The 16,195-nt window shown below is 53.4% G+C and overlaps 1 protein-coding gene across 7 annotated transcripts in view; it reads left to right on the top strand.

The window, feature by feature from the left end:
* The window catches only part of SEPTIN11 (septin 11), an 87,422-nt gene that overhangs the window by 60,894 nt on the left and 10,333 nt on the right, over positions 1-16,195 (top strand). For all 7 annotated transcript variants that reach the window (XM_044224628.1, XM_044224624.1, XM_044224622.1 and 4 more), the window contains exons 4-7: positions 1,066-1,252; positions 5,177-5,338; positions 10,084-10,180; positions 11,392-11,560. In XM_044224628.1, coding sequence (XP_044080563.1) covers positions 1,066-1,252; positions 5,177-5,338; positions 10,084-10,180; positions 11,392-11,560 — 615 coding nt within the window. The remainder of the gene's footprint in view (positions 1-1,065; positions 1,253-5,176; positions 5,339-10,083; positions 10,181-11,391; positions 11,561-16,195) is intronic.

Raw genomic sequence — 16,195 nt, 5'->3', positions numbered from 1 at the left:
AGAGAGAGCATGAGAGGGAAGGTCAGAGGGAGAAGCAGAGTCCCCACAGAGCTGGGATCCCAATGTGGGACTTGATCCTGGGACCCCGGGATCACGACCTGAGGCGAAAGGCAGTGGCTTAACCAACTGAGCTACCCAGGTGCCTGGGTTTTTATTTTTCAGCAAGGTGGTAAGTTTGGGGAGAATGAACCCATTGTGTTCCTAGTAGACCCATCTCCTTGCGGCTAATGCTGATTTCTGAGGGGTCCCCTGGGGACCTGAAAGCTACAGCTTTTCCAGTGACCTACTGAAGGTACTGCTGAGCCCCTGGAGAAATCTGGTGTCTGGAACGCATATTCCCAATGTGCCATCCGTGATTATGGCCAGTTAATAGGATCATACATAGTCATTCAAAACAGATTTGAATTAGGACTTGGTGAGAAGCCAGAGTTCAGAGTTTACCTTCGGATCATGACGTGTCGGAGTTGGAAGTGATCTTGAGGCTCCTGACCCCGGGCCCATCGGTGTGTAGACGGAACCGGGGAGGAGGCCGGGGCTAGGTGAGGGCAGGGAGGGGCCCTCCCAACCGGAGGAATGGGGCGGACGCGGGGCGAGCTCCACGGGTGATGCCGCCGCCTGAAGTACAAGGACCCCGAACCCCTCTCCGTGTCCGCACCGGGTCGGTCCGTGGGCGGAGGCCGTCCGAGCCCTTCGCTGTCAGACTTGGAGACCGCGTTTCGGCCCCGCGGGAGGGCAGGTCGCCGGCTCTCAGCGGCGTCTTCCGTGGGGGGTGACGGTCGCGCGGTCGTCGTCTCTGCTCCGAAGGACAGACGGACGAGCCGGGAGAGCGCTAGGGGGGAGAGCGCTGGAGAAGTGTTGGGGTCGGGGGCGGGGTCGGGGGCGCAGGCGGGCCGGGAGGGTCGGGAGGGCCGGGAGGGCCGGAGAGCGGAGCGGGGAGCCGGAGAGCCGGGCCGGGGTGGGCGGCCTGGGGCGCCCAGGGACGCGCGGGGCGTGGGCGTCAGCGGGGGGCCGCGGGGGCTGGAGACCCGACCGGCCGAGCTGAGCCGAGGCCGCTCCCGCCGCCAGCTACCGGCCCATCGTGGAGTACATCGACGCGCAGTTCGAGGCGTACCTGCAGGAGGAGCTCAAGATCCGGCGCTCACTGTTCAGCTACCACGACTCCAGGGTCCACGCCTGCCTCTACTTCATCGCCCCCACCGGCCACTCGCTGAAGTCCCTGGACCTGGTCACCATGAAGAAGCTGGACAGCAAGGTACGCCCCGGCCGCCGGCCGCTCGCGGTTCGCATCCCGCCCGGTTCCCATCCCCTCTGCCGGGAGGCCCGGGTCTCCCGGGAGGCCCTTTGCATGTCATTCGGGTGCAGTTTGTTTGCGGGGCGGTTTCCCGCAGCAGTTGAGGTTCCCCGCGGAGCTGGAGGAAGGTCCGGAGATGCCCCCGACCCCTGCCCCGCACCCACACGCCCGCCGACCGGCACCTTGTTACCGTCCGCGCGCACGTGGGCGCTCAGCCCCCGAAGAGCTGTGGGCTCCAGGGTTCCCTGCTGCTGGCGGACGGGGCCTGGACTCCTCCAGAAAGAGCTGTACCCGCCTTAGAGCGCACAGAGTCCTTTCCTGCCCTGAAACTCCTCCGCGCTCCTGCCTGTCTGTCCCTCCCCACTTCCTCCAACCCGTAATTGTCTTTTCTGGTTTACAGAACAATAGGGTTTAGCGATGTGAGAAAAAGGCTTCAAAACCTCCAAAAACATGGACGGGACTCGAAGAGATTATGCTGAGTGAAATCAGTCAAGCAGAGAGAGTCAATTATCATATGGTTTCACTCACTTGTGGAGCATAACCAATAGCATGGAGGACAAGGGGCGTTAGAGAGGAGAAGGGAATTTGGGTAAATTGGAAGGGGAGGTGAACCATGAGAGACTATGGACTCTGAAAAACAGTCTGAGGGGTTTGAAGGGGCGGGGGGCTGGGAGGTTGGGGTACCAGGTGGTGGGTATTATAGAGGGCACAGCTTGCATGGAGCACTGGGTGTGGTGAAAAAATAATGAATACTGTTTTTCTGAAAATAAATAAATTGGGGAAAAAAAAAAAACCTCCAAAAACTTCAAAACAAAACAAATAAAACCCATAGTGCTCTTTACCAGGTATTTTTAGTTCTTAAATTAGCACCAGTGGGTGCTCTGATGAGGGCCGGGAGTTATATAGTGGAAGCACCTAAAAGGTCATAGGAAGGGTTAAATTTAGGGAGATTGAAATATGAAGTCACAATTTGTTTATTTTCTTAAAAGCTCTAAATTTCTCTTTTTCTTTTTTCTTTTAAAGATTTTTATTTATTTATTAGAGAGTGAGCACCGCACAGGGGGTGTAGAGGGAGAGGGAGAAGCAGTCTCCCTGCCGAGCAGGGAGCCAGCCCGATGCAGGACTCGGTCCCTGGGATCATGACCTGAGCCAAAGGCAGATGCCTAACCCACTGAGCCACCCAGACGTCACTTTCTAAATTTTTTTTAAAAGATCTTTAAAAGTTTGGCTTTAATAATTGGGAAGTTTTGAGTGGGGGAAAAAAAAAAGGTGTTAATTGTTTTTTTAAAAACTTAGGTGAAAAGGACAGTCCAGCTCTTTAGATTTAAAACTGAATTGCACCCTTGTGTTTTTATTTTTTATTTATTTTTAAAAGATTTTAAGTATTTATTTGACAGAGCATACAGCAGGTAGAGCAGCAGCAGAGGGAGAGGGAGAAGCAGACTCCACACGGAGCAGGGAGCCCAGTGTGGGGCTCCATCCCAGGACTCTGGGATCATGACCTGAACCGCAGAGGCTTAACCCACTGAGCCACCCAGGCACCCCCCCGCCATGTGTTTTTAAAAAGTAGTTTCCGTTTGTCACCTGAGCTTTCCACATTAATAACCTCTCCCTTTCACAACATTTGAAGGAAAAGTACTGACAAGTTTGATAAGTTAGTGGTCTGTTTTACAATTACTTTGATTTTTCATTTTGAAGTAAATGGAGGACAGGACGTTCTGAGAGCAAAGAACACTTGACAGTGGGAATGACCACAGAAAGAAGCTGTGGCATTTTCTCTTCTAACCTCCTTTTTGAGTTCCATGGAGAGTCTTACCAGCTCCAGAGGGTTTTGTTGGGTGTTATTTTTTGTCTAAACAAACACTGTTGGGAAGATGCTTTCTCTCCAGAGGAACATGATGGAGAACACTCAGGAGACCAGCCTGTCCCCAGGGCCTCTGTCTGAACTCGATGCCAGAGCGCCGGCCGGGGCTGACGCAGAGCCAGGCTCCTCGGCCTCCAGCACGAGCAGACATGCGGCTTTGCTGAGACCATAGTCTGGTGGCACAAAGGGACCACTGCCGCCGGCGTGTTCTCCTGAGAACAGATAGAAGCCCTTCTCCGTCGCGTTTCTTTCCGCCGCAGTTAGCCACGGACAGTGGAGGGATCTGGGCCGTGAGGCAGGCTCCCTGTGCTGTCCTGGCAACAGGGCTGGGCAATGGGCAGAGAAGGAGGCGGGTCGGAGGGCTGTGGACCAAGCCCACAGCCAGGAGAATATTAGCAACAGGGTCCTGCTTAGTAGAGTGGAATTAAAAAGGGAGAGAAAATAAGGCAAAGCAAACCCAGCTGGAAACAAACCAACCAACCAAAGTCCCAGAAAGCAGGTTGGACGCTTTCCGAGATCGCTATCGCTAGGCCTGCAGCTGAGCTGGGCCTGCCGGGCAGCATCTGCAAATGGTATTTGCAAAAAGGTTTGTTGATAGAAGCAGAGTGAAAAGTTCAGGCTCTTAACTATATAAATCACAAATCTGTGATAATTTCAGAAAAGATTTTTAAGCCCCCGCCACTGAGGATGGTTTTAAATCTAAATTGCTTGATTCCTCTGTCTACCCTGATCAAGAAACTGTGAAACTCTGCCATTTTGTGCGTGTGACGGTCCCCGAGTGCTAAGCACGTACAGAGGCAGCCGGGGAGAACGATGAGGAAGTCCTTGCGTCCGACCCACACATTTGCCCGCCACCAGTGTTTGCCGCAGTCTGTGACTTGCTGGGTGAGCCCGAGCAGGAGGGTCGGAGTGGGTGGGGAATAGGGGAAGAGTAGGTTTTCCTCTCCACACGTCTTCTCATGGGGGTGGATCAGGGATTTTAATTTGGCTCTTGAAATAAAGGAAGAAGCAAAGGAAGGCAGATGTGACCAAGAAACCCTTGGGAAAGACCCCCTCATTCTCTTGCTGGGAAGACTTTCTCACCGAGTCTGACCCCCTTCCCCCCGAGTTGGGCGGGGAGCATGACCCCAGGTACTGGATGTCAGGAGCGTCTCACTGAAAGCTCCGGACCTACCACAGAGTGGAAGACAGGTACTCCTAAAAAAGGAATTTAAAAAAATGTGCCGCATGGACAGTGCTGGGGAAGGTTGGAAGAATGACCGACGTTGGGGTTCGGGGTTTGTGCTTGAGGGCGTCCCTGGCTCTCAACGCTGGGCTTCCTGCCACGGTTGGCAAACTCTGCCTTGTTCTTGGTCTGTGCAGCCCCTGCTCCGAAAGTGAGCCTTGTCTTTGGCGCTAGGTCTCGTTCTGGCATGAAGAAGTAACGTGCTAGAAGCCGGTGTTTCAAAAGAATTCGTTGCTGGGGTTTTGAAAAATTTAAAAGTAGTTGAAACTGGTTTTGTTTTGGTGAACATGTTGGTTCTTCACCTCTAGCAGTCATTAGAAGAAAAGAGAGGATGCTACTCTGGGAGAGGGGGCTGCTCCGCTGTTCTAACACAGGCTCGGCTGTTCCACTGTAGGAGCATGAAAAAATCCAGCTCCGGAAGTAGCTGGGACAGGGCTAAAAGGAGTGGTTGGTTAGTCAAAGAACAGGCGTCTTTGTTACCGCTATTTGTCATAGAGTAACACTTCCTCTACTCTGTAAAAAAAGGAAAAAAAAACCACGAGGTAGCACAGAAGAGGAAATTACAAGTACGCTCTCAGTGCCGGATGGGAGGAAGTAAAAGCGTTCCCAGATGGAGCTCCGAGATTATCCCCTATCTTCGTCGTGTTGCATCTGGGCAGAAAGTCTGATTCTCCGCCTCGTCTCTGTTTTTTTTTTAAGTGAAGCTTTACAGTTTTTGTTGTGTATTATGTTTCATTCATTTGTCGTATTTTTCTTCCATGGCAGTCGTGGCAAAGTGGGTGTGTTTGTTTCTCAGGTGAACATCATTCCGATCATTGCAAAAGCCGACACCATCGCCAAGAACGAGCTGCACAAATTCAAGAGTAAGATCATGAGTGAGCTCGTCAGCAACGGGGTCCAGATATACCAGTTCCCCACGGATGAGGAGACGGTGGCAGAGATCAACGCGACAATGAGCGTAAGTCCTCGGCTGCGGAACGGCTCCCCGTAACGTCCCGAAAGCTTTTCTTTTTCTTTTTCTTTTTTTTTTTTTAAGATTTTATTTATTTATTTGACAGAGAGAGATCACAAGTAGGTGGAGAGTCAGACAGAGAGAGAGGAGGAAGCAGGCTCCCCGCTGAGCAGAGAGCCCGATGCGGGACTCGATCCCAGGACCCTGAGATCATGACCTGAGCCGAAGGCAGCGGCTTAACCCACTGAGCCACCCAGGCGCCCCCGAAAGCTTTCCTTGGTGGCAGTGCTGTAGGGTGGCTAGAACCCGGGGCCGGGAATCTGATGCGTCCGTGTGGCCCAGCCTGGCACTCTGGCAGGGCCCTTAGCCACCCTGCTCCCCGGGTCCCCGTCCGTCAGAGGGGGACGCGAGGCAAGCCGAGCTCCAGTTTCCTTCGCACTCGGGCAGGTGGGGTCCTACGGCAGGTCCCACGGGAAGGGCCTGCCCGCCCAGCGCCACCTCACGCAAAGCGGCTTAGAGCACGCAGACCTCTGCTCGTTTCTGGCATTGCTGGCAGAAATACGTCCACCCGCCTCATTTCGGTTCTGTGATGGGTTCCTGCCTTTCCCTGCTCCCTGTTTCTCCTACCCTTTCCTCGTCCGTGGCTGAACTGGCCGTTGAGGTGTGAGTTCTTCACCTCACAGGCAGGGTGGTCGGGAGAGAAACCACTGAAGGAAGCTTCAGCAGGTCTCAAGTGTGTCTGCGACACGGTGTCCCGTGGTGAGCCTCCGTGCTGCCCGCGGAGAGCCGAGTCTCTCCCGCTGCCGCTTCTGGATCCCACAGCCGTGCCTCATCTCGCGGCCACAGTTACTACACGTTTTTTTTTTTTCTTTGAGGACCGCGTAACTTCTGTAGAGGTCGCGTTCTTGCACATAGTAAATGCCCAGTGATGGTTTTTGGAATTCTTAAAATTGTAGGTTAGATTCAATAAAATGTAATTAGAAGCTATTAAGTAAGTTGCCTTTCCCTGGATACATGTTTAAAAATGATTCAAAAGTACGCTAGTGGCAGCAGAAGTCAGTCTAGCTCTTTACATCGTGGTAGGTTGAATTATGTTCTACTTCCTTAGATCTGGTCATGAAAAGTGTCTAATGAAGTCATTATTAAATGCACTAAAGACACTTTTTAAAAAACAGTCTTATAATGCGATGTAATTGGTATGCTGTACAATTTACCCATTTAAAGCATGCAATTCGGTGGTTTTTAGTATTTTCAGAGTTGTACAGCCATCTCTGCCATCAGTTTAGAACGTTCTCATCACCCCAAAGAAGAAATTGTGGAGCTTTTAGCCAGCAGCCCTCTAGCCATCCCAGCCCTAGGCAGCCACACTCTGCCTTCTTATCTCTTACATTCGCCCGTGCTAGACCTTCCCGCCGCCCACCTGGAGAGGGAGATGACTTGGTCAAAGCTAAGAGCAGCCCTGAGACTTCAGCCCGGGCCTCGCATCTGTGTCGTCTGCCGTCATAATGTAGGAAAACAGGGTTAGTCCATAAATCTCCTTCTTCTTTCATCAGTTCAGCTCGCAGACTTTTCTGTATACCACTGTTACCGTTCGGGGAGGAATTTCTTCCTTAAGTTACTGCCGAGGTGACTAGGACTTTGGAAGCCAGTGCAGCTCCTGCCCTCTCCGGGCTGCTGTGTGGATTTCAAATGTCGGAGCTCAGGAAAGCGAAGGGAGCCGGGCCCCACTCTGCTCCAGTCTGGTCACCCTCTGAGTTGTAAGACCCACGGCGGTGGCCACGCTCCTGGGGTCAGGATAGTAAAGGCTCTGGAACTCCTGGAAACTGGAGATGCTTCCTGGGGAGATGGCCTGAGGGGCTGTGAAAGGAAGGTCGTCCTAAGCGAGTGTGACTGTCCCTATTCGGAAGACGGAGCTGAAGCGAGTGGGGGAAGGGCAGTGAGGGGTTGGCCGTCCGGACCCGCGTTGTAGCAAGCACAGGGCGCAGGAGCCCGTTCCCGTCCCGGTGGACCAGAGTCCGTGCCCGTGCCCTTGGCAGAGCTGCGGCAGAGCCGTCCCTGAGCAGGACGGAAGCGGGCAGCGTGTCGGTGTCTCCGTGCCCGGAGCCCTGCGGTCGTGGGCACCTAGAGCTGCGGAATGATTGCCGCCCCCGGTGTTCTTGACATCTGTGGAGCATTTGCCGCGCGGCAGCTGCTAGTCCGGCGGGTGGGAGCTGTTCCCACTGCCTCGCGTGGGGAGGAGGCCCCAGCCCGGGCCGTCTCGGGCCCTGCAGCTGCTGAACCACGAGCTGGCATTACCCATCGTCGTGGGAAGTTCGCGCCGCGTTAGCCCCGAGCCCCTCTGCTGCAGGGCGGCGGCCTGGGAGGTCAGTGCAGGAGTCGGGAGAAAACGGGAGCGAGTGTCATCTCGTGTTCTCTGTCCCCCTCCCCGTCCTTTTAAATCATTTTGGATGGTCGTGCCCCTGAATCTGTGTTAAATTTCTCGGAAAGAAAACAGCCGTGGATCTTGGTGTTTCTGTCTGTATCCAGCTAATGGAGCTGACGGTCCCGGATGAACCTTGTTCCACAAGAAACGGTCTTTCTAGGCTCCCCGTTGCAGTGTGCCCCGCTGGCGCAGTCAGTAGACCGAACCGCTCCGGATCTCGAGGTCATGGGTTCGAGCCCCACACTTAGGTTCTCCTTTGCAAACAATTTGGGGTGATGAAATCTCACAAGATGGGTAAGAAACACATTTCTTTGGTGGTTGCTTTTGTCGCTCAGGGTGAGCGGAGAAAGCAGTTTTCTTGGGTCGTTACCCCAAAATGTCGATCCGAAGGGCCCTGTTGCGCCGCAGCTCCAGGGAGCACGTCACAGTTGCAGACTCAGTCTGAGAATGTGCTTCCTCCCTCCAGAGCGTGGGATGAACCAGAAAGTAGAAATAGCTTGAGCATCAGTGAAACCCCACTTGGGCAGCCGGGCTCAGGGTTGTGCCCTCTGTGGGAGAGGGTCGGGCTTGGAAACGTGCTTGTCTTTCTCAGCTTGTCTGCAGTAGAAGGGCAGCGGCTCAAGGAGCGCGCGGTCATCGGTCTCAGGACAGCCGTGTCAGATGTTCGTGCTCTGACATGCTCGTAGGGAAGAGGTGGGTTTACTGACGACCCCTCACCCTGCCAGCGCCCGGGAGAGGCAGAGCCACCGCATGAGTCAACGGGGGGTGGTCTGGTGTCTCTAACGCCACCTCTGCTTGAGAGGAGTCTGGGCTGCAAGCCTTAGGCCAGTAATTTGGGCTAAAACACATTCTAATGGGAAATTTGTGCAGTGGCCATCTAAAGCCGTGCTGTTCAGTAGAAATATGAGTCACACAAGTAATTGAACACTTTCCAGTCATCACATTTAAAAAGGTAAAAGGGGGGTGGGGTGCCTGGCTGGCTCAGTCTGTTTAGCATTGGATTCTTGGATTCCGCTCAGGTCACAATCTCAGGGTCATGAGATCTAGTCCCATGTCCAGCTCTGTGCTCAGTGTAGAGTCTGCTTGGAATTCTTTTCCCCTTCTTCTCCTTCCCCCTCTGCTCATGTGCCCTCTGTCTCTCTCTCGCTCTCTCTCTATCTCAAAATAAATAAAATCTTTTTTAAAATGTGGCAGAGGGGCGCCTGGGTGGCTCAGTGGGTTAAAGCCTCTGCCTTTGGCTCAGGTCATGATCCCAGGGTCCTGAGATCAAGCCCTGCATCAGGCTCTCTGCTCAGCAGGGAGCCTGCTTCCTCCTCTCTCTTTGCTTGTCTCTCTGCCTACCTGTGATCTCTGACTGTCAAATAAATAAAATCTTAAAAAAAAATGTGGCAGGGGCGCCTGGGTGGCTCAGTGGGTTAAGCCGCTGCCTTCGGCTCAGGTCATGATCTCAGGGTCCTGGGATCGAGTCCCGCATCGGGCTCTCTGCTCAGCAGGGAGCCTGCTTCCCCCTCTCTCTGCCTGCCTCTCCATCTACTTGTGATTTCTCTCTGTCAAATAAATAAATAAAATCTTTAAAAAAAAAATGTGGCAGAAGTGGCATTATAAAAAAGAAAGTAAAAGGAAAGGTGGAATTAATTTAAAAGCTTAACTGACTATATTCAAAATATTATCATTTCAACTTACAATCAATACAAAAATTAATGAGATGCTTTCACAGTAAGTCTTTGACATCCAATGTATATTTTATAATTACAGCACATTCCAATTTGGATGAATACTCAAGTTGCTCCTAACGTACTCCAAAGTTTTTCAATATGAAATAAGTCCCAAAAAGATAATTTTCATCTGTGTTTGCATCCACATCAAGCAGACTGGTTCTTTTTTTAGAAGATTTGCGTTTGAAGCAAAAAAAAAGAAAAGAAGTGCAGTCCCCAAACAATAGAATTTTATTTAATGGAAAAATATTTTATCTTCCATTTTAAATTAAATGTAAATTAATAAAAAGTCAAATAAAACTTGTGTCTTAACCCCCTAAGCCCCATTTCGGGTGCTCAGGGGCCACAGTGTTCGTGGCTGTGGTCTGGTGCGGTCCGTGTCCGCAGCTTCCTGTGTGGGGCAGAGACTCCTCCCGCTGCTGGCTCCTGTCACCTGTTCCCGATCCCAGATCCCGTCGTAGAAAGGGTGGGGACCCCACCAACCTGCAGAGAGCCCTGCCCCTCTCCTTCCCCCCTCCCTGTTTTCTCCTGGTGCCCACCCCCCACCGTGAGGCCTGCGGCAGGGGTCGGTGCTGGAGAAGGTGACTCATCTCTGGGCTTCTGTCCCTTCCCAGGTCCATCTCCCATTCGCAGTGGTCGGCAGCACGGAAGAGGTGAAGATCGGCAACAAGATGGCCAAGGCCAGGCAGTACCCCTGGGGTGTGGTGCAGGGTAGGTGCACGTTACGGGGAGGGGAGTCTTCCTGTTTCACCCCTGCGGCGACCGTCCTCATCTTCCCCTCCCTGCCGTGTTTGTGGGGGTGCTCGGCTGCAGGTGGGAGGGGGCGGCAGGGCTGTACTGGAGGCAGTTGTCAAGCGAGGAAGCAAGACATGGTGGCCAGGTGGGTGGCCAGTGGGGAGAAGGGACCTCGCGCCACCGAGGCAGCCCCTCAAGAGTGTGGGCTCGTGTGGCTGAGTCACTGTGCGCTCCTGGCAGGAGAGAGCCGCCCCAGCAATTTCACCCCCTTTCTCCGTCTTTCAGCAGCCAAGTTAAGAAAACTACTAAACATTTCTTGTAAACGAGAGGGTACTTGTTTCTCCGTTATCTCGGGAAAACTTGTCTCCCAGTGAAATGTGACCTGACTGCATATCGGAGAACTTTGAGGTTGTCTGACCTGTGCTTGGCACTGTGGGACATGCCCCCAGTCTCTGACCTAAAGGAGCTTCCCATAGGTCGCTGTGTTGGGCAAGGACTGTGTTAGCTGCCCTCGTGCCTTTTGGAGGAAGATGCCCAGTGCTAGAGGTCAAGTAGAATCACTGCAGAAAGTTCCTTCACTGGTTTAAGCCCTATCAGTCCTCCTTTTCTGTTGTTCTGAATAAAGGCCATAAATCTGAGGAGTGAGAAGAGATTACACCTTTGGGATCCCTAGGAAAATGACAATTTTTATGAGTTTTACCTGTTTTCTCTACAATAAAACTTTTCCTAGTGTTGATAAAAATTAAATGAAGTGGTATGTAAAAACTGCCTTGTATTCCTCCTGGGGCCACGGAGGGGTGGACATGACCTGGCTTTGCAGCCAGATGTCGGGGTGTTTGAATGTAGACCTGCTACCTCGCAGGTCAGCGTGCCTAGCTCAGCCTTGCTTCTGCATCTGCAAGACGAGAGTCCCGACGCCTGCCGGGCAGAATTCTCCTGAAGGGTGCAGACCGTATCTGTAAGGTCCCTCCCACGGGGCAGGCCCCCGGCGGTCACCGTGGTCATCGGTGTTGCGGCCCGCGCCGTTGGCCGTCTTGCAGGTGTGAGGTGAACCCCGTAGAGGGTCCGCAGCTGGCCTTGAGACCAGAGGTTTCAGGAGCCAAGGTGGTAAACCTCTGGAGAGTGTCACTTCAGATTTTCAGGGACGTCCCTGCTCATAGCCACCCCCACCCTGCCCTGTCCTGCAGTTGAGAACGAAAACCACTGTGACTTCGTGAAGCTGCGGGAGATGCTGATCCGCGTGAACATGGAGGACCTGCGGGAGCAGACTCACACCCGCCATTACGAGCTGTATCGGCGCTGCAAGCTGGAGGAGATGGGCTTCAAGGACACGGACCCCGACAGCAAGCCTTTCAGGTGTGAACACACCCCGCAACCCGCTCCCAGGGGCTTGAGCGGCGTGTTGGTGCATCGCGGAAATGCTTACTGCAGTAGGGCGCCTCGTGGCGCAGTTCAATGCCGATGCTTGGTTCCGGCTCAGGTCATGATCTCGGGGTTGTGAGATCGAGCTCTGAGCTCCGCGGTGCGCTCCGTGCCCAGTGGGAAGTCCGCTTCAGGGTCTCGCCCTCTGCCCTTCCCCCCGCATGGGTGCACACACCCACACGCTCCCTCACTTGCGCTCTCAAATAAATAATCTTAAAAGATACCGGTGGCAGAGGGACCTGGCGGGGACACGTTAGCAGCATAATAGCCAGGCACTGGGATCCGCGTCACTGGCATGATCTCAGCTGACGCATGTCATGTCGTCGGTGTCATGATCCTCCGTTTTACAAGTCAGCATGTTAAGGCACCGAGAGTGTAAACCACCTGCCCAGGGCCCTGTGAGGGGGAGGTGAGCCCCGGCTCTGGACCGGCCCCTGGACCGGCCCCTCCCAGAGGACGGAGTCCGGCCCCGGCCGCTCACTGCAGCGTTCTCCGCTGGGGCTGCCCGCGGGGTCTCCCTCCCCAGGGCTCTTCTGCCCTCCGTGGCTCAGTGTGGTGGCAGCCACTCATGAGGACGAGAGGGAGTAACTTCCAGAAGCCGTCTTGTGTGTCTTCCCTCGTCATCAGTGGGTGGAGATGAAGGGAGGCACGACGTGAAGGGGAGAATTAGCGGCCCAGAAAGGCCCCGTCCGGGTCAGGACCGGGGTTGGGGGGGCTGGCATTGAGTACTTTGGCGGCGGAGTGGATGGGGGGGGCCTCCCAGGCCAGATTCGCCGCCTCTGCGCAGGAGGGGATTGACTTGTCCGTCCTGGCCCACACGACACCTCGGTGGGGATTTCAGGTGGGGAGACGCTGTGAGGTGTGTCGGCACAGGTTAGGGCTGCAGTTCCTTGGGAAAGGCTGTTTCCTCCTCTGCTGTCTCTGTTTCCGGCTTTTATAAAAATCCCTCCTGCGAGCCCACCAGGAGGCCGGGTTGCTGGGCGGTCCGGCCGGGCTTCTGCAAGGCCTGGCAGAGCTGCGTCCAGCGACTGCCTGGCCTCCCCGCCTTCCGGGGCTCCGAGTGGTGGCAGATGTCATCCAGGCCTTCTGACTCGCAGACGTAAGCTTCACCCCCGCATCTCCCGCTCCCCATTTGCTTCCATTTCTTCTGGCCTAAGGTTTCCTCGTTTTGTTTGGACATCTCACTATGCCCTCACTACATTTATTTTTGCATAGACATATAATTGACATCCAGTAGTCTGTGGATTGCAGATGTACGGCTTAGCGGTTAATTCTGTCCAGTGCTCAGTGCTCACCAGGAGAAGTGTGGTCACCAGGCAGCGTTACTGCAGTGTCATTGACTGGATCCCCTGTGGTGTACTTTCCGTCTCCATGACTGATTTATTTGACAGCTGGTACAAACCTGACCCGTCCCTGTCCTCCTTTATTTATATCCATCTTCCTCTTTATTTCACCCGTCACCTCGCCCCAATCCCCCAACCACCGGTTTGTTCTTTGTATTTAAGAGTCTGGTTGGTTTTTGTTACTTTGTAAATTCATTTGCCTTTTTTTTTTTTAGATTTTTAAATTCACTTAGAGCAGGGGGAGGGGCAGAGGGAAAGGCAGAGAGAATCTCAAGCAGAGAGTGAGATGGAACCCGGTGGAGCCCGACTTGGAACCCGATCCCACGAGCTGGGATCATGACCTGAGCCAAAACCATGGGTGGGACGCTTCACCGCCCGAGCCACACACGTGCCCCATTCATCTCTCCCATTTTTTAGATTCCCCATATAAGTGAAATCATATGGCATTTGTCTTTCTCTTATTTCACTTAGCGTAATCTTTTCTAGGTCCATCCATCTTGTCATAGACAGCAAGACCTAATTCTTTCTTCATAGCTGGGTAATACTCCACTGTGGGTATATGCCACGTTTTCCCTGGCCTCGCACTTACTGATGGATGCTTAGGTGGTTCCCTATCCTGGCTGTTGTAAATAAAGTTCAAAAAACATAAGGTGCGGGCGCCTGGGTGGCTCAGTGGGTTAGGCCGCTGCCTTCGGCTCAGGTCATGATCTCAGGGTCCTGGGATCGAGTCCCGCATGGGGCTCTCTGCTCAGCAGGGAGCCTGCTTCCCTCTCTGTCTCTCTCTCTGCCTGCCTCTCCGTCTACTTGTGATCTTTCTCTATCAAATAAATAAATAAAATCTTTAAAAGAAAAAAACATAAGGTGCATAGATCTTCTCAAATTAATAGTTTTGTTTTCTTTGGGTAAATACCCAGTAGAAGAATTGTTAGATTATACAGTATTTCTAATTTTGTAGGACCCTCCACACTTTTCCGGAGTGGCTGCCCCAGTTTACATTTCCACCAGTAGCACGTGGGGGTTCTCTTTCCTCCACGTCGCCACAAACACGTTATTTCCTGACTTTGTGATACTAGCCATTTGAAAAGGCATGAGGTGGATCTCACTGTGGTTTTGGTTTGCATTTCCCTGATGCCGAGTGATGTGGAGCACCTTTTCATGTGTCTGTTGGCCATCTGGATATCTTCTTCGGAAAAATGTCTGTTCAGATCCTCTGCCCATTTTTCAATTGGATGTTTTTGGTGATGAGTTGTACGAGTTCTGTATATAGTTTGGTTATTAACCCCTTATCCGCCACTTCACTAGCAAATATCTTCTGCCACCCACTACATTGACTTTTAGTTCTGTTGGTGGTTTCCTTTGCTTTGCAAAAGCTTTTTAGTTTGATGTAGTCCCAGTACTATTTATTTCCCTTGCCTGAGAAGACATGTCTAGAAAGAAAAAACAAAGCTGGAGGTATCACAGTCCCAGATTTCAAGATCCACTGCAGAGCTGTAGTAACCAACACACTGGCATGAAAAAAGACACATCGATCAGCGGGACAGGGTAGAGATCCCAGAAAAACTCAGACTTACGTGGTCAGCTACTTTATGACCAAGGAGGCAGGAATATGTGATGGGAAAAGAGTCTCTAACGAATGGTATTGGGGAAACTGGACGGCCACGGGCAAAAGAATGAAACCGGACCACGCTCTTACAGCACACACAGAAATAACTCAAAATGGATTAAAGGCCTAAATGTGAAACCCGAAACCATAAGCTCCTTGAAGAGACCACAGGCGGTTTCTCTCCCACTGGCCGTAGCAACATTCTGTAGATCGGTCTCCTCAGGCAAGGAAAACAAAAGCAAAAAATAAAGTATTAGGGGACTGAGGTTTCCTTTTTGATAATGAAATGGGGGAGTATATATTATAAATACACATCCAAACGTTTACTCTTTTCCCTGCATAAAAAAAAAAAGTAGACAGAAGTAGACCTTTCAAACCGCTCGCCGTCCCTTTGGTTACTGGGAACACTGGAAGTGTTTCGTCCCAGAAATCCACTCGCTTACGCTCCGGGTGCCCATCTCGGTGCGAGCGAAGACCGTCGAGCATCAGAGCCGGCTTTGAGCAGAGAGGAAAGCGGGATCGACTGGGTTTCCCGTTTCCGGAGAACCCCTGCTGAGAAAAGGGCTCGCACTCCCCCTCCGAGGAGCCTCCGGCTTCCCGGGCACTTGCCGGGCACTTGCCGGTGAGCCTGGGACCGACCGCCCTGAAGGGGCGGGGGTTGCGGTGCGGGGGCCCGCGGGAAAGATGCCGCAGTTCAGGAAAAGCAAAAGCTGCGGCTGGTCCAGTGGCTCCCGGCACGTCCTCTTCCGAGTGCTCACTCCTGGCCGCCCTGAGATGTTTTTCCCGCGGGAATTTTGGGTGCGCTGAGGGGGGTGAGTGTGATTCTCAAAGCGGAGGGTTTCTGCAGGTGCGCGATGGAGCCGTCCCTCCCTTCCAGCATCCCGTGTCTCTCTTTGTCCTCCAAGCCCCTCTTTTCAAAGCAGACAATGACCTCTAAAGCCAAGGCTGGGAAGGGGCCGCGTCCCCCGAGGACACTGTGCTGAGAGAGACAGAAGCCGGAGCCGGGGGAGCCCAGTAGCCGGCTGCGGGAAAGCCTGGGGAGGACCTCGGAGGCCGCAAAGCCGAGGCCGTCGCTGCTAGTGTCCTTGAACCTGCCGCCCTTCAGAGTTGTCTGGGGCAGGATCTCCGTGTCGGTCCACCTGTGTACCTGTGTACCTGCTGTCCCCTGGGCCCAGCTTTGCCACCTGCTGCCCCGCAGTCAGCCCAGCCAGAGCAGCGCGCCTCCTCTGGGCCCCGTCTCCCTTCCCGGGACCGCAGCGGGAGGGGATTGGACCTAAGTGGGGTCTGGACCCCTCCTGTTCCTGCTTCTCCTCTCCCGAGACTCCCCTGCCCTTTTCCCAGCAGTCCCTGCCCAAACTGCCCCTTCCTCATCTCAGAATACCGCCTCTTCCTGACTCTAGTGTCAGCTCACAGAACGAGCTTGGTTCTCTCCAGAGATCTGTAGCAGTTTTCTGTAACATCCGTAGATAGATGGTTGTCTCTTTAGGTGGGTCACGGCATTGTTTTCTGAATGGGGGAGTGGAGGGGGTGTGTGGAGAAGGGTGGGGTTTGCCTCTGGTGGTGTGTCCAATGCTGTCCCCGCTCGGCCCCCGTGTCACTCCCATGATCCTCTCCGGAGGAGGT

Source organism: Neovison vison, chromosome 11 (assembly GCF_020171115.1).
Source record: "Neovison vison isolate M4711 chromosome 11, ASM_NN_V1, whole genome shotgun sequence".
Lineage (NCBI taxonomy): Eukaryota > Metazoa > Chordata > Mammalia > Carnivora > Mustelidae > Neogale > Neogale vison.
Note: the sequence above shows the minus strand (reverse complement) of the source record. Positions and strands in the feature narration are given on the sequence as shown.